This window comes from Syngnathus scovelli, chromosome 2 (assembly GCF_024217435.2).
Source record: "Syngnathus scovelli strain Florida chromosome 2, RoL_Ssco_1.2, whole genome shotgun sequence".
Lineage (NCBI taxonomy): Eukaryota > Metazoa > Chordata > Actinopteri > Syngnathiformes > Syngnathidae > Syngnathus > Syngnathus scovelli.
The window spans coordinates 27,637,722-27,661,247 of NC_090848.1; the positions used below are offsets into that span (position 1 = coordinate 27,637,722).

Below are 23,526 nucleotides of genomic sequence, written 5' to 3' on the forward strand. Positions count from 1 at the left end.
TTGTACTTTCCTGAAAACAGAGCTTTCTGAACAAGAATTGTGATTGAACTCAACCAACCTGTGTAAGTCTAATTTCTGCTTCACTGTCTTAGCATTTTCCTAAAGTTGAAGAAATCAAACGAGCACGCAGTGAGTAAATTGGATAACAGGTGATTGGCAATGGCTTTTGCCGTGAGGTGCAGATAGCGCGCTCCCTAAATTGTGGACAAAATCCAACAAATGGTGACCATCCGACGTGATTTCTTCAGAAGGGAAAGTGCATATATATATATATATATATATATATATATATATATATACACGTACACACACACATACACACACACACGCACGCACGCACACGTACGTACACAAGCAGGACAGGAACACATGGCACGGACACAGACGGGAGACAACAGTAGACACCGACAGGGAGAAACACACAGGCAGGGCTTAAATACGCAAGGTAACAAGAGGGAGCAGGTGACAGACATAACGGTAATGAAGGGTGTGGCTGAGGGAAGTTGACGGCCGAGCGTGCTCTGGCATGGGCGTGACAACACATTTTATGAAAAAAAGAAACTTCATTATGTTTATATACAACTATTGTTCTTAGCTGTGCTGGTAGCTACAGTATGATAGCTATGAGGTGTTTATACTACCTGTTTGCAACTTTAAACCTCAAAGAAGGCTCGTCAAACTCAAAACAAATACATAAAATTTTCAAAAATGTCCTTGTGTCACTTGAGTTTATTAAAGGGACACCTTGAAGGATTTACATTTAGCAGCAGACTAAAGAAAACTAACAATCGTCACTCTCGCCTAGTTACCTCATCAGGTTTGTTTGCATCCATTGCTCAATGTCATCAAGTTAGTCATAAAACCTAAAAACTCACAGCAGAGTATGAGTTGACTTTCCAAACCAGAACCTCTCAAAGGAGGTGGTGACCATGCTGCGTGTAAATATTGTACTTAATATACTGAAATATATATTCCGATACTGTAAATGTACATACATCCCCACATCCACAGCATTTTCATGATTAGTATTTTTTTACAAACTGATAGAGATGTGTGTTTGTACATGTGTGCTGGTGTGCATGTGTGTTGTCCTGTTTCTCACAATGGTAACATGATGAGGATGAAGTTAAAGAAGAGTAAAGAGGCAAGCATGACCGTAGGTGAAGATAGTGAGGATGCCTCACTCGTAATCTCTTTTTGAGGTATTGTTATGATTGGCAGGCCCTCAAGTCTTGTTTCTTCTTGTCCTGTCCTGTCTTTGAATCCTCCTCCTTCTTCATAGCTGCTTTTCCCTGGGCTGCTACTGATGTCCGCTTGGTGGTATGACTCTGTTGTTGCAAGGGAAAGGACAAGCACACCCTCCTTCTCCTCTTCTTCCTCACCTGAGAACAATTTGGGCATGGGTGTCACAAGAGGAAAAGTTGGGGTCATTGACGAATGGGTGGTCCTGCTAGTTCTGGTGGTGATATCCCTGTCGTGGTGAGACTCTGTTGTTGCGAGAGGTTGAACAAGTACACCCTTTTCCTCATCCTCTTTATCACCAGGGGTGAAGTTGGGCTTGAATGTCAGAAGAGGAGGAAGAAGAGTGGGAATTATGGACTGAGGCATATGTCTGCCTGTTGTGCTGGCTTTGGTGATCTGGTAGAATGACTCTGTTGTTGCAGTATCTTCCTCCTCTTCCTCCTCTCCACCGTCACTGTCATCCATGTCAGGAACTACAAACCACACCCAAAGATAATATCTTAATAGCTTTTACCATTATTTTTTGTGCCTTGAACAGATTTTAGCTGACATATTGTGACATATTTCATTAAGCAAGGGTCTCATCAAAGAACACAACAGGTCCACCCTTCCCCTAACATTTCGTTCTTCCCTTTTTTTATGTTTATATGTATGAATCTTATTTTCATGCAATATAAGACTTTTATAGTAAAGTTTTATTTTAAGGTGCATATTACAACAGGTGATAAGTTATTAAATATATATAGCCTAAAGACATTTATAACTAATGTCTAATAACATGTAACAGCAGCACCATCCAGTGCTCAATGCATTCTCTGTAGTGGAAATATAAAATTATGAGATCTGAACAACAGTTTGTACTGTATGTAACAACATAATAATCAATCAATCTTTATTTATTTATTTATTTATTTATTTATTTATTTATTTATTTATTTATTTATTCATAAATACATAAGTTACTAATTGGATACTACACCTGATCTGACTTACTGCATATATAGTAGTGAAAAAGGTTTTAAGACGCCCCTTATAATTGTTCACAGTCTCAAACATTATCAAAGCATCTGTGGTGACTGCACAGCTTTATGTATGAAATAAATAAAACAAAAACAAATTAATGTAACGTGGTTAAATATTCGCATGTTTATGTACTATAATGTAAAAAAATCTGTGTAATGTAGGCAATTATAGTGTCTGGTCCTGTCAGACAATGTAATGTCAATGTATTATACAAATTCAAATAATGAAGTGTGTAATGTTGCATCATAGTGTATGTAATATGTAATGTAACTCAATCAAGTCGTTTTTAATTTGGTCAAATAATGTCTCTTGCGAAACAGGAAAACAGTGTAATAAGTAATGCAGCCAAAAACTGTATAGCATAGTCAAATTACATATGTAGTATGTAATGTAATAAAAATAAACTGTATTTAAAAATTGTGCGCGCGTGTGCGTGCATGTGCTTACGTGCGTAGGGGAATGTGTATTAGCAGTAAAGTAATTAGAAAAATGTCATACCACAAAGGTTGTTTTCACATGTTTGTAGTTCTTCCGGACATCGGGAGCAAGAGTCTCCTTCCACATAAGGACGCTCAGATTCGTAGTTCCCACTGCGCACGCACGCGCGCGCGCACACACACACACACACGCGCGCACACACACACACTCACACACACACACGCACGCACGCGCACACACTTCAGTGGAAGCACATTGCAAAAACTGATCTCACTACTCTTAACATTAGCATTAGGTGTGGTAAGAAAAAGATAGTACCACTAATGGTGAACAACTGTACTGTTAGCAATAGTAATAGTAATAGTAATAGTAATGATGAAAAAGCAGCACTAGCACTGTCATTAGGTAGCAGTGCTGTTACTATTATCATTAACTCTATTAATCTAGAGAAATTTGCACTGACGCTGGGTAGTAGTTGCACACCAGGAAAGAGATCTTTTCCCACGCCAGACCCTCCATTTTGTTACACAGGTGGGCGGCACAGCCCACCCTGTGAGTATCCGACCACACCATCTGCAAAGTCACAGCAAAGTCTCTCATGCTTTGTTACACCGACAGCTGTGTTGTGAAAGCGCTTTACACGTAAATGAAGATGTATTGTATTGTATGTCACTTAGATCCACACGACTATAGATAAATGCAGCAACCTTGTCCACTGTGCTGAACATGACAGACACTGAGCTGGACCAGCTGTTTACGGACATACTGTACAAGACAGGGGTCACCAACCGTTCTTAAAGGTACTGATTAAGGCAAAGGGCTACCAGTTTGACACACACTTCTCAAATAGCCAATTTGCTCAATTTGGCTTTCACTGTGTTATTATTGTCATTTCCAGTTCACATGTAAGTGTGATTTTAACAAGAATAGCAAAAATACAGTCTAACCTTGGTTTTTGACCACAGTCCGTTCCAGAAGGCGGTTCGAGAAGCGATGGGAAATGTTTTAATCCGTTTCAAGACAAAAAAAACCCGCCTTTTTTAAGCATGTTTTCATTTGGACACATTTGTCCGATCGCGCAAATGCAGCGCACCGCCGAACGGGCAACCGTAGCACGTCGCCCACCGCGCAACTGCACCGCGCTGGTCGCATTATTGTGACAGAGCCGTCGCTGAAATTTAGAAAATATCTTTAAAGTCCTGATGTACTTTCCAAAATTTAAGTGGACCTAAGTGCGCAGGGAGCTTAATTTTGTCCGATCGCGCAACTGCAGCGCTCCGCCGAACGCGCAGCCGTAGCGCGTCGCCGACCGCGCATCTGCACCGCGCTGGTCGCATTATTGTGACAGAGCCGTCACTAAAATTTAGAAAATATTTTTAAAGTCCTGATGGACTTTCCAAAATTTAAGTGGACCTCAGTGCGCAGGGAGCTTAATTTGATCCGATCGCGCAACCGCAGCTCGCCGGGCGCTCACTGTCGCATTGCTTTAAGAGCGTCATTGTCACGTCTCGTCCCCAACTGCTCCACTATGTGTCTGTTGTCTTGGTTTCTGTCTGTGGCTCGCCCCTCCCCTCCTGTGTGCCCATGATCAGTGTGATTGTTCCCACCTGCCTCTCGTTACCTGTCGTGTATAAAAGTCCTGTCTGCCCCTCACTCCCTGTCGGATCATTGGTTGCTGTCGTTCGGTGTTGTCGTACTGTCTTGATGCCGTCATGTCCTGCTGTCTTCTTGTTTCACGTCCCGGTCAGTCAGTCAAGTTATTGTTTGTTAAGTCATGTCAGTTTGCCTTTTGAGTTGCTTCAATAAACCCTGGTCCAAGCTGCACTTGGTCGTCCTGCTCCATGCCCCACCCGACCGTGACAGTCTTTGTGTTTTAGGATGGCTTTACTTCTCCCACTTGCTTTCTTTGGAGGCATGATTAGGGGTTAATACAATCCTCGAAGTAACGAAAATACAATAACGGAGTCAGTCGGCATCTGGGCCGCACGGTCGGGTTTTCTCGGGTCCTCCCGGCTCATCTCGCGAAGTTCGACCTTCGAATTTTGTTCGACAACCGAAGCAAAAAAAATCTCTAATTTTTTTGTTCGAATTCCGATTTGGTTGAGAACCGGGACGTTCGAAAACCGTGGTTTGACTGTAAAATAAATAGATGCATCTCACTGACAAGTGCCGCTATATGAGCTAATTTTAGAACAGTCCTGCGGGCGACTCATGCTGTCCTCACGGGCGACCTGGTGCCCGCGGGCACCGTGTTGGTGACCCCTGGTACAAGAGTACTCCGTGAGACCAGCGAAGTTTTGATGGTACAGTGTTCCCTCGCTATTTTGCGGTTCAGCTTTCGCAGCCTTGCTATTTTTTTGGGTGTCAACATAGCATTTATTTATTTATTTATTTGTTTATTTTACTGCATAGGAATGGTAAATTTCAAATAGTGTGACGTTACACATCACTTTTAGCTCAAAGCGTCACACAAAGTCTCACATTCACCTATCCACACCCATTCATTCCCGCAATTTCTGCAGCAGCTCGTGCTTTTCAAGACAAAAGAAGACAACAGAAGACGACAAGAATAAGGTAACAGAAGACTATGACAGAAGATGACAAAAGACAACAACAACAGCAGAAGACAGCGACGACAAAAGACAATGACGACAGAAGACAATGGCGATGACGGGAAGACGATGACCGAGGAAGACTACGACGATGACGGAAGAGGACGACAGCAAAAGAAGCTGACGACAGAAGAAGAAGCCAATGACAGAAGAACAAGCTGACAACAGAAGAAGACGACGAGAGAATAAGAAGAAACAGCACCAAGAGAAGTAGGAGTCATGGCCACCAACTTTTGTTTTGCACAAAAAATGTTTGAATTTGCATTAATATACCAGGATTGTACCTTTGTCTAAAAAGGGATAAAGGCGTGGGGGACCTCAGTAACAGGCTTCTCACCCAGCAGGCCGACAGTTAGGGTTGGGGTGATGTCAATGTTCTCAACTCCCTTCATGTCTTGGTGGGAATCACTTGAACAGCCTCAAAATGTACCTGGACACATCTACTTAGGCTTATTTTAACCTCTGAAAACATCATAAAACCATTTGCCTTTGTTCAGGTCTGAACTGTCCTTTTAAGGCAGTGCTTCTCAATTATTTTCTGACACCCCACCTAGGGAAAAGAAAACATTTCGCATTCCCCTTATTAACATTAAAGAAAGCCAAAAAATAAATAAAAAAGAAAGATCAACTTACAACAAAGTATAACTTTATTAACATTGTTTTTAAGTCTGCATGTTCTCCCCGAGCCCGCGTGGGTTTTCTCCGGGCACTCCGGTTTCCTCCCACTTCCCAAAAACATGCTTGGTAGCCCGATTGATCACTCCAAATTGTCCCTAGGTGTGAGTGCGAGTGTGAATGGTTGTTTGTCTCTGTGTGCCGTGCGATTGGCTGGCAACCGGTTCAGGGTGTCCCCCGCCTACTGCCCGATGATGGCTGGGATAGGCTCCAGCACGCCCGCGACCCCCGTGGGGACTAAGCGGTTCAGAAAATGGATGGATGGATGGATGTTTTTAAGTCTGTAACAGATGAGATTCCAAGTGCATCACTTTGCCTAAAGTTAAAAAATAAACTATACTTACTTAAACTATTAACAGTCTTGACCAACTGCCATTTTATGCTAAAAAATACAATAAAATAGTAATAAACATAAATATTAGATAACAGCAATAAATAATATTAAATTCAAAGTAATCAACAACATTAACTCAGAACCACAATATGTAAAACATTTTACCCTACAAAACAAAAATGAATAAAACTATTTGTGCATAAAACATTTTAACCTACAAAACAACAAATGAATACAATTATTTGTGCTCCCCTCCGTGAGTCATCACCTTTTCATGGTGGAGGGGTTTGCATGTCCTAATAATCCTAGGAGCCAAGTTGTCTGGGGCATTTTGCTCCTGGCTAGGTCACCCATGGAAAACAGGTGCTAGGTGAAGGGCCAGACAAAGCAAGGAAGAAGTGCTGGAGAGCGATCCTTCTAGGGACTCCATTGTTCTGCTGGGTGACTTCAATGCTCACGTGGGCAATGATAGTGAGACCTGGAAGGGCGTGATTGGGAGGAACGGCCTCCCCGATCTGAACCCGAGCGGTGTTCTATTATTGGACTTCTGTCGAGACATGGATTGTCCTTAATGAACACCATGTTCAAGCATAAGGGTGTCCATATGTGCACTTGGCACTAGGACACCCTAGGCCGCAGTTCGATGATCGACTTTATAGTTGTGTCATCGGATTTCCGGCTGCATGTTTTGGACACTCGGGTGAAGAGGGGCGGAGCTGTCAACTGATCACCACCTGGTGGTGGGTTGTCTCCGTTGGTGGGGGAAGATCCCGGTCTGACCTGAAACGTACTGTGAGGGTCTGCTGGGAATGTCTGGCAGAATCCCCTGTCAGGAAGAGCTTCAACTCCCACCTTCGGCAGAGCTTTTCCCACATCCCGGAGAAGGCGGGGGACATTGAGTCCGAGTGGACCATGTTAGGGTTTTCCAGGTTATCTTGATCCTATGATTATGTTGGAATGTAACCTGTAATAATTAAACTCGCCTGTCCTGTCTTAACAAAAGTAGTAGAACAAAGTGCTAAGATCTTTTGAACTGATTGACTAGCTGCAGAGGAAGCAATCAAAGTTGTTTTGTTCACACAACATCGTGAAGGACCCCCTGCTGTGCTTTGATCAGCCAGGGGCTTCGGCCATTTGTCTACTCTGACCCCCACTCTCAACCCCCACTCTGTTTCTCTCAATAAAAATGCTCCTGCACGAGGCCTGAGTCAGACTTCATTCGATAATCGCTGTTCAGACAGCGACGAATGGACTCTCCACCTGCAGGAGTCTAAAAGAACTTGCTTGTCTCCTGTTTGGTTCTTGCAAATAAGTTGGAGTGAGCAAATCTCTAACAGACCATGTTCCGTGCCTCCATTGTTGAGGCAGCTGACCGAAGCTGTGGCCGTAAGGTGGTCGGTGCCTGACGTGGCGGCAACCCCCGAACCCGCTGGTGGACACCGGCAGTAAGGGATGCCGTCAAGCTGAAGAAGGAGTCTTATCGGGTAGATTTGGCCTGTGGGACTCCAGAGGCAGCCGACAGGTTCCGGATGGCCAAGCGGAGTGTGGCTTCGGCAGTTGCTAAGGCAAAAACCTGGGTGTGGGAGGAACTTGGCGAGGCCATGGAGAATGACTTCCGGACGGCTTTGAGGAAATTCTGGTCCACCATCCGGCGTCTCAGGAGGGGGAAGCAGTACGCTGTCAACACTGTTTACAGTGAAGATGGCGCACTGCTGACCTCGACTCGGAACGTCGTGAGTCAGTAGGGAGAATACTTCGAAGACCTCCTCAATTCCACCGACACCCCTTCCATTATGGAAGCAGGGCCTGGAGACTATGAGGTGGACTCTCCAATCTCTGGGGTCAAAGCCACTGAGGTAAAGGCTCTGGATGTTGTGCAGCTGACACGCCTCTACAACATTGCGTGGACATCGGGGATGGTGCCTCTTGATTGGCAGACTGGGGTGGTGGTTTCCCTCTTTAAGAAGGGGGACCTTAGGGTGTGTTCCAACTACAGAGGAATCACACTCTTCAGCCTCCCTGGTAAGGTTTATTCAGGGGTGCTGGAGAGGAGTGTCCATGGGGAGGTCGAACCTCGGATTCAGGAGGAGCAGTGTGGCTTTCGTCCTGGCCGTGGAACAGTGGACCAGCTCTACACCCTCGGCAGGATCCTCGAGGGGGCATGGGAATTGGCTCAACCAGTCCACATGTGTTTTGTGGACTTGGAGAAGGCATTCAACCGTGTCCCTCGGGAAGTTCTGTGGAGGGTGCTTCGGGAGTACGGGGTGCCGAGCCAACTGATAAGGGCAGTTCGGTCCCTGTACCATCGATGCCAGAGTTTGGTCCGCATTTCCGGCAGTAAGTCGGATTCGTTCCCAGTGAGAATTGGACAAGCGGATACAACCGGCCGAAATGTGTTTCCTCCGCAGGGTGTCCGGGCTCTCCCTTAGAGATAGGGTGAGAAGCTTGGTCATCTGGGAGAGGCTCGGAGTAGAGCCGCTGCTCCTCCACGTTGAGAGCCAGATGAGATGGCTTAGGCATCGCATCAGAATGCTTCCTGGACGCCTCCCTGGAGAGGTGTTCCGGGCATGTCCCACCGGCAGGAGACCCCGTGGATGACCCAGAACGTGCTGGAGGGTTCATGAATGTGCATATGAAACTTGTGGTGTTTGGTACCTCCAACAAGGTTAAGAACAACTGCTATAGAGCGAATACTCCCTACGCACACCCTTACAATGATACCGCCACTCCCACCTACTGCCGTGGATGTCTAATTACCCTTCAATTTAGTACAGCCAAAAAAAAGTATGTTCCCCGGGCTCACATGCCCACCCTGGCATTGCACCCACTGCCGGGGTTCATCCTTTCATAATCTGTAGCTCAGTATTCTTCATTTTGCATTTTAAAACTTTAATTTAGTAATTGTTACAAGTACTTAGAATAAAGGGAACCTTGTGTTTATGGCGGGGTGGATGGATGTGTCGTAACGGCATAATCGAGGTATATAATCCCCCCAAAATAAATAAGAAAAAGTAAAAACGAAAATAACTAATCCATCCATCCATCCATCCATCCATCCATCCATCCATCCATCCATCCATCCATCCATCCATCCATCCATCTTCTTCCGCTTATCCCAGGGATGAGAACAGCAAATAAAAAAAAACACTGAAAAGTAGCCGGGGTCTGGGGGCCGCATGCCCCACTGGGGGGGGGGCGGCGGGCTGTGCCCGCCCCCACTTGCCGCAGGGAGGCCAGGGGCCGCAGGCCCCACAATGGGGGCCGCAGTGGGCCGGGGGCCACAGGCCCCCATTGGGGGCTGCAGGGGCGACAGGCCCCTATTGGGGCCCACAGGGCCCACAGGCCCCCATTGGGGGCCGCAGGCGGCCATGGGGTAAAGCCCCAGAGGGGGCTCAGGGGAAAATTTCCCTGGAAACTCCTGGATTTTGGCAGTATAGCAACCCCAAAACCATTAATTTTATCACTCAATTTCAACAGTTTTGTTAAAAAAAAAATTCCTGCTTGGTAGGCTACCAATATAATATAATACAGTCAAGCCTCGGTTTTCGACCACAATCCGTTCCAGAAGGCGGTTCAAGAAGCGAATCGGTTGAATTCCGAATCTATTTTTCCCTTTACAAATAATGGAAAAAAATATAATCCGATCCAAGACATATATAAGCATTTTTTCATTTGCGCATTTTTGTCCGATTGCGCAACTGCAGCGCACTGCCGAACGCGCAACCGTAGCGCGTCGCCGACCGCGCATCTACACCGCGCTGGTTGCATTATTGTGACAGAGCCGTCGCTGGAATTTAGAAAATATTTTTATACTCTTGATGTACTTCCCAAAATTCAAGCGGACCAAAGTGCGAAGGGAGCTAAATTTTGTCCGATCCCGCAACTGCAGCGCACCGCCGAACGCACAACCGTAACGCGTCACCGACCGCGCAACTGCACCGCGCTGATTGCATTATTGTGACAGAGCCGCCGTCACTGAAATCTACAAAATATTTTTAAAGTCCTGATGTACTTTCCAAAATTTAAGTGGACCGCAGTGCGCACGGAGCTTAATTTAGTCCGATTGCGCAACCGCAGCGCGCCGGACACTCAATGTCGCATTGCTTTAAGAGCGTCTTTGTGTTTCGAGTTGTAAGATAACGCTGCTCTCGAGCCATGCCCATCTGAAGCAGTTCTTGATCCCGTTCGACTTGTCTATTTCCCTGGCACGATCCTCGTCTTTTTTCTCTAAAACTTTCACCATACTGGTTAAAACTTTTGGTAATTAGGCAAATGAGTAGGCAAATTATGTGACGAAAGTAGAGCCAAAATGCTGCCGAAAATAAGGCGACTCTTGTCGCAATACTGCTGCCAGCCGCCCCCCCATATAAAAACAATTTTGTTAACGGATCTACCCGATTCACGAAAATGATACTCCTGACGGAAAAAAACATGGAAATCCGCGGATCCGCGGAAGGTTCTCATCCGTGTTATCCGGGGTCGGGTCGCGGGGGCAGCAGCTTTAGGAGGGACTCCCTGACTTCCCACTCCCCAGCCACATCATCCAGCTCATCCTGGCGGATCCCAAGACGTTCCCAGGCCAGCCGAGAGACATAATCTCTCCAGCGCGTCCTGGGTCGTCCACGGGGTCTCTTACCTGTGGGACATGCCCGAAACACCTCCCCAGGGAGGCGTCCAGGAGGCATCCTGATGAGATGCCCGAGCCGCCTCATCTAACTGTACACATTCACATCAATATACAATGTGCAATATTTCCCATTCCATCCTATTTACTACATTTTTCATCATTTGTGCAATTACTTTTTTCACACTGTAATAATACATGGCAATAATACATGGCAACTACTGTGTAGTGTTTTTACCTCCCTCAATTTTCTAACCTAATTTATCTTTTTGCCTTTTTTACATTTCATTTGCTAATTTTTGCACTGTATATATTTCTGCATATTTCTGTATATTTTTATCTCTTATATTTTTTTTTTGTATATTTTGTATTTTACTGCTACTGGACACAGAATTTCCCTGAAGGAGTAATCCCAAGGGATTAATAAAGTTGAGTCTAAGTCTAAGTCTAAGTCTAAGTCTAAGTCTATCTGGCTCCTCTCAACGTGGGGGAGCAGCTGCTCTACTCCGAGTCACTCCCAGATGACCGAGCTTCTCACCCTATCTCTAAGGGAGAGCCCGGACACCCTGTGGAGGAAACTCATTCTGTTCCGCTTGGCCATCCGGTATCTGTCGGCTGCCTCCGGAGTCCCACAGGCCAAAACGGCCCGATAAGACTCCTTCTTCAGCTTGACGGCATCCCTTACCTCCGGTCCACCAGTGGGTTCGGGGATTGCCGCCACGACAGGCACCGACCACCTTACGGCCACAGCTCCGGTCATCTGCCTCAACAATGGAGGCACGGAACATGGTCCACTCGGACTCAATGTCCCTCGCCTCCCCCGGGATGTGGGAATAGCTCTGCCGGAGGTGGGAGTTGAAGCTCTTCCTGACATGGGATTCCGCTAGACGTTCCCAGCAGACCCTCACAGAGCGTTTGGGTCTGCCAGGTTGGACCGGCATCTTCCCCCACCATCGGAGCCAACCCACCACCGGGTGGTGATCAGTTGACAGCTCCGCCCCTCTCTTCACCCGAGTGTCCAAACCATGCGGCCACAAATCCGATGACACAACTACAAAGTCGATCATCGAACTGCGGCCTAGAGTGTCATGGTGCCAAGTGCACACATGGACACCCTTATGTTTGAACATGGTGTTTATTATTGACAATCCGTGTCGAGCACAGAAGTCCAATAATAGAACACCTCTCGGGTTCAGATCGGGGGGGGGCGTTTGTTAGAAAAATTGTATATATATATGTTATCATGCGTTCTCTAATGAGTACTTATTCACAATATTACTGTTCAGTATGCTTGCTGCTTTGCCTTGCTTATTCTTATCTTGTACAACAGAACAGAAGGATTACGGCTGGGTCAGGGGCGAGATGACGGTTGTGTCAAACAAGACGCTGCTGACAGCTCAGCGTCCACCAGAACAGATCGTGAAAACAACACGTCAAACAATGCGTCACGAACCTTCTGATCTTCCTTAAAGAACGTCACTTTCTCTTTTTATCTCTCAGAATATCGCTTAAACTGTTTTGCTGATATAGCCATATCTGCACGCAACACTTTGTGCGTTACTTTTTGTTTCTTACGAGACGAAGCCACAATCTCTTTCCCCCCCCTTAAGGGCTAATCGTCTCACACTGTGGGTAGGGCATTCCAAATAAAAAGAGCGAGGAGTGTAAAACAGATTTTTAGTGTAGTCGGATTGCTGTAAGTCTGATTGCACTCCTCGCGAGAAAAGACTCAATATTCTGCCTCACTTGTTTTTTGTCTGCTGACCCTTTTCTCTTCTTCAGATATTCAGTTAGCACTTTGAACCTAACCTCCCAATCACCTCCTTTCAGGTCTCACTGTCATTGCCCACGTGAGCATTGAAGTCACCCAGTAGAACAATAGAGTCCCCAGAAGGAGTGCTCTCCAGCACTTCTTCTAAGGACCCCAAAAGGGTGGGTACTCAGAGTTGCTGTTCGGTGCATAGGCACAAACAACAGTCATGACCCGTCCCCCCACCCGAAGGCGGAGGGAGGCTCCCCTCTCGTTCACCGGAGTGAACCCCAATGTGCAGGCGCCCAGCCGGGGGATAATAAGTATGACCACACCTACTCGACACCTCTCACCGTGGACAATTCCAGAGTGGAAGAGAGTCCAGCCCGTCTCGAGAGGGCTTGTACCAGAGCCCAAACTATGTGTGGAGGCAAGTCCGACTATATCTAATCGGAACTTTTCTGCCTCACACACCACCTCGGGCTCGTTTCCAGCCAGAGAGGTGACATTCCATGTCCCAAGAGCCAGCTTCTGCAGCCGGGGATTGGACCACCAAGGTCCCTGCCTTTGGCCGCCGCCCAGCTCACTTTGACCCGACCCCTTTGGCCCCTCCTACAGGTGGTGAGCCAATGGGAAGGGGGACCCACATTTTCTTTTCGGGCTGTGCCCGGCCGGGCCCCATGGGCGAAGGCCCGGCCACCAAGCGCTCGCCTTCGAGCCCCACCTCCAGGTCTGGCTCCAGAGGGGGGCCCCGGTGACCCTCGTCCGGGCAAGGGAAAACTAGCTCCATATATTTTATTCATCATAAGGGGTCTTCTGAGCCGTGCTTTGTCTGGCCCCTCACCTAGGACCCTTTTGCCATGTGTGACCCTACCAGGGGCATGAAGCCCCAGACAACATGGCTCCTAGGATCATAGGGGCACGCAAACCCCTCCATCACGATAAGGTGAGGACTCACGGAGGGGAAATAACTAATTCATTCTTCCAAACCACTTAACCTCATGAGAGTCACAGGTGTGGTGGAGGGTATCCCAGCAGTCTACGATCCGTCAGCGCATTGCACCCCATAATGGTGCCCAGGCAATTTGGTGTAGTCTATCGGCGCACTATACATATTTTTGAATTGTGTGAGGAAGCCAGAGCACCCGCAGGAAATCCACGCAGTCATAGGGAGAACATGCAAACTCCACACAGGAAGGCTTGAGCTGGAATTGAACCCTGCACCTCTGAACTGTGAGGCCAACGTGCTAACCAGTGCACCACCATGTCGGCAACTGAACTAAAAATAATTTATACAAAGCCAACCTTTACTTTGCGGATTTCAGATGTAACCCTCTCAATAAACAAGGGAACACTGTGTTTGGACAAGGAAGATCAGTTCAGTTTCAAGGTCAAATAACAGGCATACCCAGTTTGAGTATCTGGAAGGGGACGAGGGCTTGAATTACATGCCTCTGACCCGAGGAGACTGTGTGTGTGTGTGTGTGTGTGTGTGTGTGTGTGTGTGTGTGTGTGTGTGTGTGTGTGTGTGTGTGTGTGTGTGTGTGTGTGTGTGTGTGTGTGTGTGCGTGTGCGTGTGTGCGTGTATGCTTGTGCATGTGCGTGTGTGTATATCACTAACCTGTGTATAGTGTCCACACATCTTGTCGTCATCACAACTGTTGTTCTGAAAGTCATAGAAGAGATTTTCTACACAAACGCACACACGCACGCGCACACACACACACACACCCACACACATACACACCCACACAAACACACTTTTTTAGTGATTGAATTTGGAACTACTAACAAGTGTAGCACTCCAGTTATTATAATCCAGACAGTTTATATGGCATTAGGCTGCTTTTAATTTCCACTTGAAGAAATGAATGAGATGAACAAAACAATTGGTGTATTGGAGGTGAGATTTCAACAGACCACTCCTCTTATAAAGTATGCAATGTGACCAATATACATTATTGGTCACATTGCATAACCCAGGTCCATCCATCCATTTTCTATACCGCTTGTCCCCCACGGGTGTGACAGGCGTGCTGGAGCCTATCCCAGCAGTCTCGGACAGTAGGCGGGGACACCCTCAACCGGTTGCCAGGCAAACAACCATCCGCACTCATACTCACAGGGCAATTTGGAGTGCTCAATCTGCCTACCAAGCATATTTTTGGGATGTGGGAGGAAATCGGAATGCCCGGAGAAAATCCACGCACACAGGCATGGGGAAAACATGCAAACTCCACACAGGGAGGGCAGGAGGTAGAATTGAACCTGCACCCTCCTAACTGTGAGGCAGACGTGCTAGCCAGTGCTCCATCGAGCCGTGAATAATGCAGGTGTTAGGCAGAATTTTTGTACCTCCAAAATCATCACTTTTCAGGAGACCCAAAAGCTGGCATGTTCATTTAAATATTAACATTGCATCAAAAAAGAGCATGCCAATTTAAACACTGTAGATGTGTGGATTGACCCATAGTATACATTTATAAAGGAGGTTTGGGACTAGCGTGACAAACATGATGGGGATTAAATTATGTAGTATGCAATACAGTATTGTTAGTTTATGTGGTCATGTGGTCCAAATTAACAATAATAATAATAATAATTGTCACGTGTGGAGAAGGATAAGCAGACATGTCACGAATCATGAAAAGAGTTCAAAATTCTTGAGGAGGTAGATTAAAATTCCCTGTTAAGGAAACACATATATACACACATCAATTGCTTTAAAGTGCATGTGTTTAAATGTAATCATATATTTTACCTGTATGAGCATGTTTTAATAATTTTGCGTGCATACACTCTGCACTTTAGACTACATTAGCAGCCTGCATGTTTTAGAAGGCCAGCATGACCTAGAAGCTAAGACCCAATAAAGAATTCTGAGATTTGATGACAGATGATCAGGTCTGAAACTATTTTGAACATTTGATAATGTTATCAGTAAACAGTCTGTTCACAGTCAGCATAACCTTTAAGATGTGATCACAGATGTTGAGGTATGAAACTGTTTCGAACATTTTATAATATTATCAGTAAACAGTCCGTTCACAGTCAGCATAATCTTTTGGAAGTACAGTGGAGCCTTGGTTTTCGACCACAATCCGTTCCAGAAAGCTATTCGAGAAGTGAATTGTTCGAATTGCGAATCATGTTTTCCCATTACAAATAATGGAAGCAAATTTAATCCGTTCCCAGCAAAACAAAAACAAAAAAACCCCGCCTTTTTTAAGCATTTTTTCATTTGCGTATTTTTGTCCAATCGCGCTACTGCAGCGCACCGCTGGACGCGCAACTTAAGCGCGTCGCCGACCGCGCAACTGCACCGCTCTGGTCGCATTATTGTGACAGAGCCGTCGCTGAAATTTAGAAAAGATTTTTAAAGTCCTGATGTACTTTCCAAAATTTAAGTGGACCTCAGTGCGCAGGGAGCTTAATTTTGTCCGATCACGCAACTGCAGCGCTCCGCCGAACGCGCAACCATAGCGCGTCGCCGACCGCGCAACCGTAGCGCGTAGCCGACCGCGCAACGACACCGCGCTGGTCGCATATTGTGACAGAGCCGTCGCTGAAATTTAGAAAATATTTTTAATGTCCTTATGTACCTTCCAAAATTTAAGTGGACCTCAGTGCGCAGGGAGCTTAATTTGGTCCGATCGCGAAACCGTAGCGTGCCGGGCGCTCACTGCCGCATTGCTTTAAGAGCGTCTTTGTGTTTTAGGATGGCTTTACTGCTCCCACTTGCTTCCTTTGGAGGCATGATTAGAGTTGATGCAATTCTCAGAGTAACGAGAATGTAATAACGAACGGAGTCAGTTGGCATGCGGGTCCTCTCGGCTCATCTCGATAGGTTCGACAACCAAAATTGTGTCCGACATCCGAAGCAAAAAAATCTCGAATTTTTTGTTCGATCTGTTTGAGAACCGGGACGTTCGAAAACCGAGGCTCCACTGTATATTGAACATTTGATAATATTATCCGCAGTGTTGGGACTAATGGCATGGGAGGTGACGGCGTTACAGACGCCGTTCTAGATTTCTAGTACAGTAATCCCTCGTTTATCGCATATAATTGGTTCCAAAAACCACCTGCGATAAATGAAATCCATGAAGTACAGTCACCAACAAGAAGTACTGTGCAGGCTAACGAGTTAGTGGAAAGATGCTAATTCGCGATCGTGCTAATACGCGAAAACGGACTTCTAAAGGGACATAAACGTACATTTGGAGCAATACTACGTTGTCCTAAAGGTTAGACACGTTTCCTCAATTTAGAAGTTTTATTTTGACATTTATTTTGAAAAAAATCCACGATGTAGTGAAGCCGCGATAAACGAAACGCGAAGTAGCAAGGGATCACTGTAATGGATAATTACTATTACTAAGTCAATTGTTATAACACCGTAACAGTTACTAACAGTAGGAAATCATGTCTTAATCTCTGACACCTCCAGCTCTACTTACAGCCTTTTTGTTAGTGCCATCATCTCTAAGCAGTGTAACATAGGTGGTTGCACCTACTGCCTTGTAAATTTTCTGTCAGGCGCAGAGCAGGGAAAGGACTCGAATGCAGAGATTTCAATGTCCAAAAAGGCTTTTATTGTCTCCACTGATAGTCGAACAAAAAACGCCTCAATAGGAGGGAAAAAAGGGAAAACTAAGGCGCCTCGAACCGAGGGAGAAAAAGGGGAAATCAAAGCGCCTCGAACCGAGGGAAATACAAAAACAAGGTAGCGATGTAACCAAGTTAACATCGGTGATCAAAGTCGCTCAAACAAGGCTTCTACGTGGAACTCGAGGGTTTCGTGATCGCTAGTGTTCTTACAAGGCAAGACGCACTGGCACTAGATACTGGGAAAGACGCGGGTTATATGGACACAGGAGGGGAACACAGGTGAAGACAGTTGGTCATTGACGCAGGTGCACACACTTGGAATCAGGGGTTCACGTGACCGGACGCACAGGGGAAGGACACACCGACTGGAACGAGATGAAAATCACACAATAAAACAGGAAGTGATCCGGACGACACGACATTTTCTCCTTCACTAATAACAATAATGATAATAATACTTTTAAATAATAATAATAATAAATGAAATGTTACAAATGAAAAAATTAAAATGGAATAAGACTTTTTGTATTCACCAAGGTCGCTTTGACCCCTGCTCTGCCCCTCCGTTGTAAGATGTTCCACAGGGGGTCTATTTTGGGGCCTTTACTGTTTTCATTAAATTTGTTGCTCCGAGGCTCCATCCAATGAAAACATGATATATCATTCCACGGTGACAGTCAATCTATGTACCACTAAAAGGGTGCGTTCTCCTTAAGGATGCATTCTCCTTAAGATCTTTTTCCTCTCCACCCAGCGAGCTCTACACCCTTTATAGGGTTCTCGAGGGAGCATGGCGATTTTGCCCAACCAGTCTGCATCTGTTTTTGTGCACTTGGAGAAGGCATTCGACCGTGTCCCTCGGGAAGTTCTGTGAGGGGTGCTTTGCGATCTAATTGATAAAGGTGGTTTAGTGCCTGTATCGCAGATGTCAGAGTTTGATCGGCATTGGCAAAAAGAAGTTGGATTCCATCCCGGTGATGTTTTGACTCGGCTAGGGTTGGCCTTTCTCACTAATTCTGTTCATAACTTTTATGGACAGAATTCTAGGCGTAGCCGAGGTGTTGAGGGGTTTAGTGAGCTCAGTATTGCATCCCTGCTATTTACAGGTGATGTGGTGCTGTTGGCTTCTTCAAGCCATGATCTCCAACTCTCACTGGAGCAGTTTGCAGTCGTGTGTGAAGCGGTTAGGATGAAAATCAGTACCTCCAACTTTGAGACCATGGCCCTCAGTCAGAAAGGGGTAGAATGCCTTCTACAGGTCAGGAATGAGATTCCAAGAGAATTTGTTCAAGTATCTTGGGATCTTGTTCACGAGTGAGGCCAGGATGGAGCATGACATAGACAGGCTGATCGGTGCAGCCTCTACTTTGATGCAGACTGTCATGTCGATCTATTATGGTGAAGAAAGCGCTGGGTTGAAAGGCAATGCTCTCGATTTACCGGTCGATCTATGTTCCTATCCTCCCCTATGGTCTCAAGCTGTGGGTCGTGACAGAAAGAACAAGATCTCGGATCAAAGTGGCCAAAATGAGTTTCCTCCACCGAGTGTCCGGCTCTCCCTTTGAGATAGAATGAGAAGCTTGGTCATTCGGTTGAAAAGAGCCAGATGAGCTGCCTCCTGAATGCTTCCATGGTGAGGTGTTCCGGGCATGTACTGCCAGAAGAAGTCCTCTGGGACAACCCAAGACACGCTGGAGAGACTGTCTCTTGGCTGGCCAGGGAATGCCTTGGGATTTCCCAGGATGAGCTGGACGAATCTCCAGTTGTTGAATCCAATTAATTTCATTTTAGACAGCCGGCTTTAGTAAAGCCCTTCTTTCTCAACAGTAATCCGTGCCTGGGCTTCTCGGCTCGATTTTTCGAATGGCGACGCGTTACAGGACAAGTTAAAAGGAACAGGATAATGTAGTCAAATAACGTAGTATGACAAATTAATACTACTACTACTACTACTAATAATAATAATAATAATAAAAGTATGAGTTGAAAACAAATGAGCAAAAGAAGATGGCATGAAAATAAACAAAGATAACAATTTTCCAAAACAGTTAAAATACGTAATACTAAGAATAATGAAAGTATAACAAGCTTGTAAAGCATACAAAATTTGTAAAGCAAAGTTATTTGCAATGAATGAGTTAAACAACAAGTTAAACAGTGATAGAAAGATAAAAAATTTCTCCGGGCACTCCGGTTTCCTCCCACATCCCAAAAACATGCTTGGTAGGCCGATTGAGCACTCCAAATTGTCCCTAGGTGTGAGTGCGAGTGCGGATGGTTGTTTGTCTCTGTATGTCCTGCGATTGGCTGGCAACCGGTTCAGGGTGTCCGCCGCCTACTGCCCGTTGACGGCTGGGATAGGCTCCGGCACGCCCGCGACCCCCGTGGGGATGAAGCGGTTCAGAAAATGGATGGATGGATGTTAGTGTTTATCTTTGTGCAGTTATTTTTCAAAAACAGAATGCATTTGAACCCAAATGAACAGTTTAAAAAAATGTCAGTTGGAGGAGGATGTGAACAGAACAAAAGTGAAGAGAATTATCCATCCATCCATCCATCTTCTTCCGCTTATCCGGGGTCGGGTCGCGGGGGCAGCAGCTTTAGGAGGGACTCCCAGACTTCCCTCTCCCCAGCCACTTCATCCAGCTCATCCCGGGGGATCCCAAGGCGTTCCCAGGCCAGCTGAGAGACATAGTCTCTCCAGCGCGTCCTGGGTCGTCCCCGGGGTCTCCTACCGGTGGGACATGCCCGGAACACCTTCCCAGGGAGGCGTCCAGGAGGCATCCTGATAAGATGCCCGAGCCACCTCATCTGGCTCCTCTCAACGTGGAGGAGTAGCGACTCTACTCCGAGTCTCTCCCGGATGACCGAGCTTCTCACCCTATCTCTAAGGGAGAGCCCGGACATCCTGCGGAGAAAACTCATTTCGGCCGCTTGTATCCGAGATCTCGTTCTTTCGGTCACGACCCATAGCTCGTGACCATAGGTGAGGGTAGGAGCGTAAATCGACCGGTAAATTGAGAGCTTTGCCTTTTGGCTCAGCTCTCTCTTCACCACAACGGACCGGTACAGGGTCCGCATTACTGCCGACGCTGCACCGATCCGCCTGTCGATCTCACGCTCCATCCTCCCCTCACTCGTGAACAAGACTCCAAGATACTTGAACTCCTCCACTTGGGGCAGGATCTCATCCCCGATCCGGAGAGGGCATTCCACCCTTTTCCGATCGAGGACCATGGACTCGGATTTGGAGGTGCTGACCCTCATCCCGACCGCTTCACACTCGGCTGCGAACCGTTCCAGCGAGAGCTGGAGATCACGGCCTGAAGAAGCCAACAGCACCACGTCATCTGCAAAAAGCAGAGACGCGATGCTGAGGTCCCCAAACCGGACCCCCTCAACGCCTCGGCTGCGCCTAGAAATTCTGTCCATCAAAATTATGAACAAAATCGGTGACAAAGGGCAGCCTTGGCGGAGTCCAACCCTCACTGGGAACGAATCCGACTTACTGCCGGAAATGCGGACCAGACTCTGGCATCGGTGATACAGGGACCGAACCGCCCTTATCAGTTGGCTCGGCACCCCGTACTCCCGAAGCACCCTCCACAGAACTTCCCGAGGGACACGGTCGAACGCCTTCTCCAAGTCCACAAAACACATGTGGACTGGTTGGGCGAACTCCCATGCACCCTCGAGGACCCTGCCGAGGGTGTAGAGCTGGTCCACTGTTCCACGGCCAGGACGAAAGCCACACTGCTCCTCCTGAATCCGACGTTCGATCTCCCGACGGACCCTCCTCTCCAGCACCCCTGAATAAACCTTACCAGGGAGGCTGAGGAGTGTGATTCCCCTGTAATTGGAACACACCCTCCGGTCCCCCTTCTTAAAGAGAGGAACCACCACCCCAGTCTGCCAATCCAGAGGCACTGTCCCCGATGTCCACGCAACGTTGTAGAGGCGTGTCAGCCATGACAGCCCCACAACATCCAGAGCCTTTAAGAACTCCGGGCGGATCTCATCCACCCCCGGGGCCTTGCCACCGAGGAGTGAAGAGAATTATTGGGATAAAATTAATTACTTGAATGTACCCAACACAGTACGTACTGGGCACTACATTTTGGCCACAGGGTTTTTACTCCTTCACCGACAGGCAATGTGCTCTGGTTTGAATCCCTGTATTGATGTCTGAGAGGGAGGATGGGGCATCATCCATTGCTGCCTGGCACTAACTTATTACATAAATGACATACATTTTAAGCATGCTGTGAATTGTGCAGCTTCACCATTATTGCAATATGTCTTATATGCTGTGTGGCTCAGGGTTAGGGCAGTGGTTCTTAACCTGGGTTCGATCGAACCCTAGGGGTTCGGTGAGTCGGTCTCAGGGGTTCGACAGAGCCCCCATTGAGGAGGTCCGAACACACCTGTTTTATCGTGTAGCTTATGATTTGCCAGTATGTAATTTGTTGTTCATGCATTGTGTTGGTTTTGTTCTTTGAACAAGGTGATGTTCACGCACAGCTCATTTTGGGCATTAGTAAAGAACATCTATGTCTTGAATTTAAAAAAAAAAATTGTTCACTAACGAGGGGTTCGGTGAATGCGCATATGAAACTAGTGGGGTTCGGTACCTCCAACAAGGTTAAGAACCACTGGGTTAGGGTTAGGGCGGCTACAAATGTGGTTCTCTCACTCACTTAAAACCTGCAAATGAAGCTCTTATTAGCATTTGTGATGTGTGAGTGGGGTATGCCATTTCACTGGCTCTGCTCTGATGTGATGCGTTCAAGTTTGCCATAGAAAATTTCCAATTCTTCCACCCCCAGATGTATAAAATTATGCAATGTAAAATGCATTTAAATATTATAGCATGTAATGTGGTTCAATTATGTAATTAGCGATGTGGTCAGATATTGTGGTATGTAATACCTGTGAATATTCCCAGTGGTATTGATTCAATTGGCACTATACTGTTCTCGTGGGCTTCGAATACGTTTCAATTCTCATCCAAGCAGACTTCATTAGTTCATGTACAAGGCTAAATAGGGTAACATTAACATATACGTAATAAAGTCAAATGATCCACCAAATTAGTTTTATGCTTGCTGTACAATGACAGTCAAGGCATTCAATTCAATTTGGTTCTAATTTATTCTATTTCATGTCGCGTGGTCAAATAATGTAGTTTGCAATGTGGTCAATTAATGTAGTGTATAATGTGGCAAAAAATGAAACATGTAATGTTGTCAAATGATATAGTCCATAATGCGGTAAAAATAGGGTAGCATTAAACGTCAAATAATGTAGTATGTCATGTCATGTCATCTGTAGTGTGTAATATTTTCAAGTAACGTATATAATATATTTTATGGAATGGAGGCAAGATGGCGGCGCGTGCACACACAGCGGCCACTCTCTGTCCCATACGGTGTTTTGTGAGTGTTTAATGAGTGTTTGTCCGACAGTTTTATGTGTTCGTCTCGTCGTAATACGTCGTGCTACAAGTGCAGCAGGCAGGTTCTGCTCAACATCAGCGAAAGTGGGTTTTGTGGCGTTCTGGACTTTGGTGCGGAGACATTAAAGGCGCTCGGACTGCTTTGTCCTGGAGCGTCGCCGGACTCGCCTGCTATTCCTCCCCCGGTTGTACTGCGTCGAAAGCTCAGACTGCTCCGTCCTGGAGCATCGCCGGACTCGCCTGCTATTCCTCCCCCGGTTGGAATGCGTCGAAAGCGGTGTGCAAGGAGGCAGAAGAGGGGCCAGCGCGGAGGCGTCCGCGCCAGGCTGGCGGCCAACCCAGCTCGCCCAGCCGTGCCTTCCATTCTCCTGGCGTATGTTTGTTCGCTGGACGACAAGATGGGTTTCGTTCGCCTGCTAGGATCCACGAACCGGACAGTGCGTGCCTGCTGTGTGCTCGTGTTCACTGTGGCCTGGTTGACTGTCATCATTCCGGACTCTGCTGTGCATCTGGAGCGGCTAGCGTGCTATCACTCTTATTTATTCATTGATGTTGCCTTATTGTTTTATTTTTCTTGTGTTGTTTACTTGTATGTGCATTGTGAACTCTGTCTTGTCACCGTGGGATAGTGGGAAACGTAATTTCGATCTCTTTGTGTGTCTTGACGTGTGAAGGAAATGACAATAAAGCAGACTTTGACTTTGACTTTTTTAATGTGGCCCCATAATGTAAAATTAGCTGTTTCACAAGTTTTTATTGACA

The 23,526-nt window shown here is 46.5% G+C and overlaps 1 protein-coding gene across 1 annotated transcript in view; it reads right to left on the reverse strand.

Annotated features, from left to right (window-relative positions):
- Positions 1–711: 711 nt before the first annotated feature.
- LOC125988684 (peptidase inhibitor 16-like) overlaps positions 712–23,526 on the reverse strand; it is a 29,955-nt gene continuing 7,140 nt past the window's right edge. The window contains 6 exon segments of the mRNA XM_049754285.2: positions 712–1,251; positions 1,254–1,299; positions 1,301–1,715; positions 2,764–2,855; positions 3,167–3,276; positions 14,320–14,387. Coding sequence (XP_049610242.1) covers positions 1,099–1,251; positions 1,254–1,299; positions 1,301–1,715; positions 2,764–2,855; positions 3,167–3,276; positions 14,320–14,387 — 884 coding nt within the window. The 3' untranslated portion in view covers positions 712–1,098.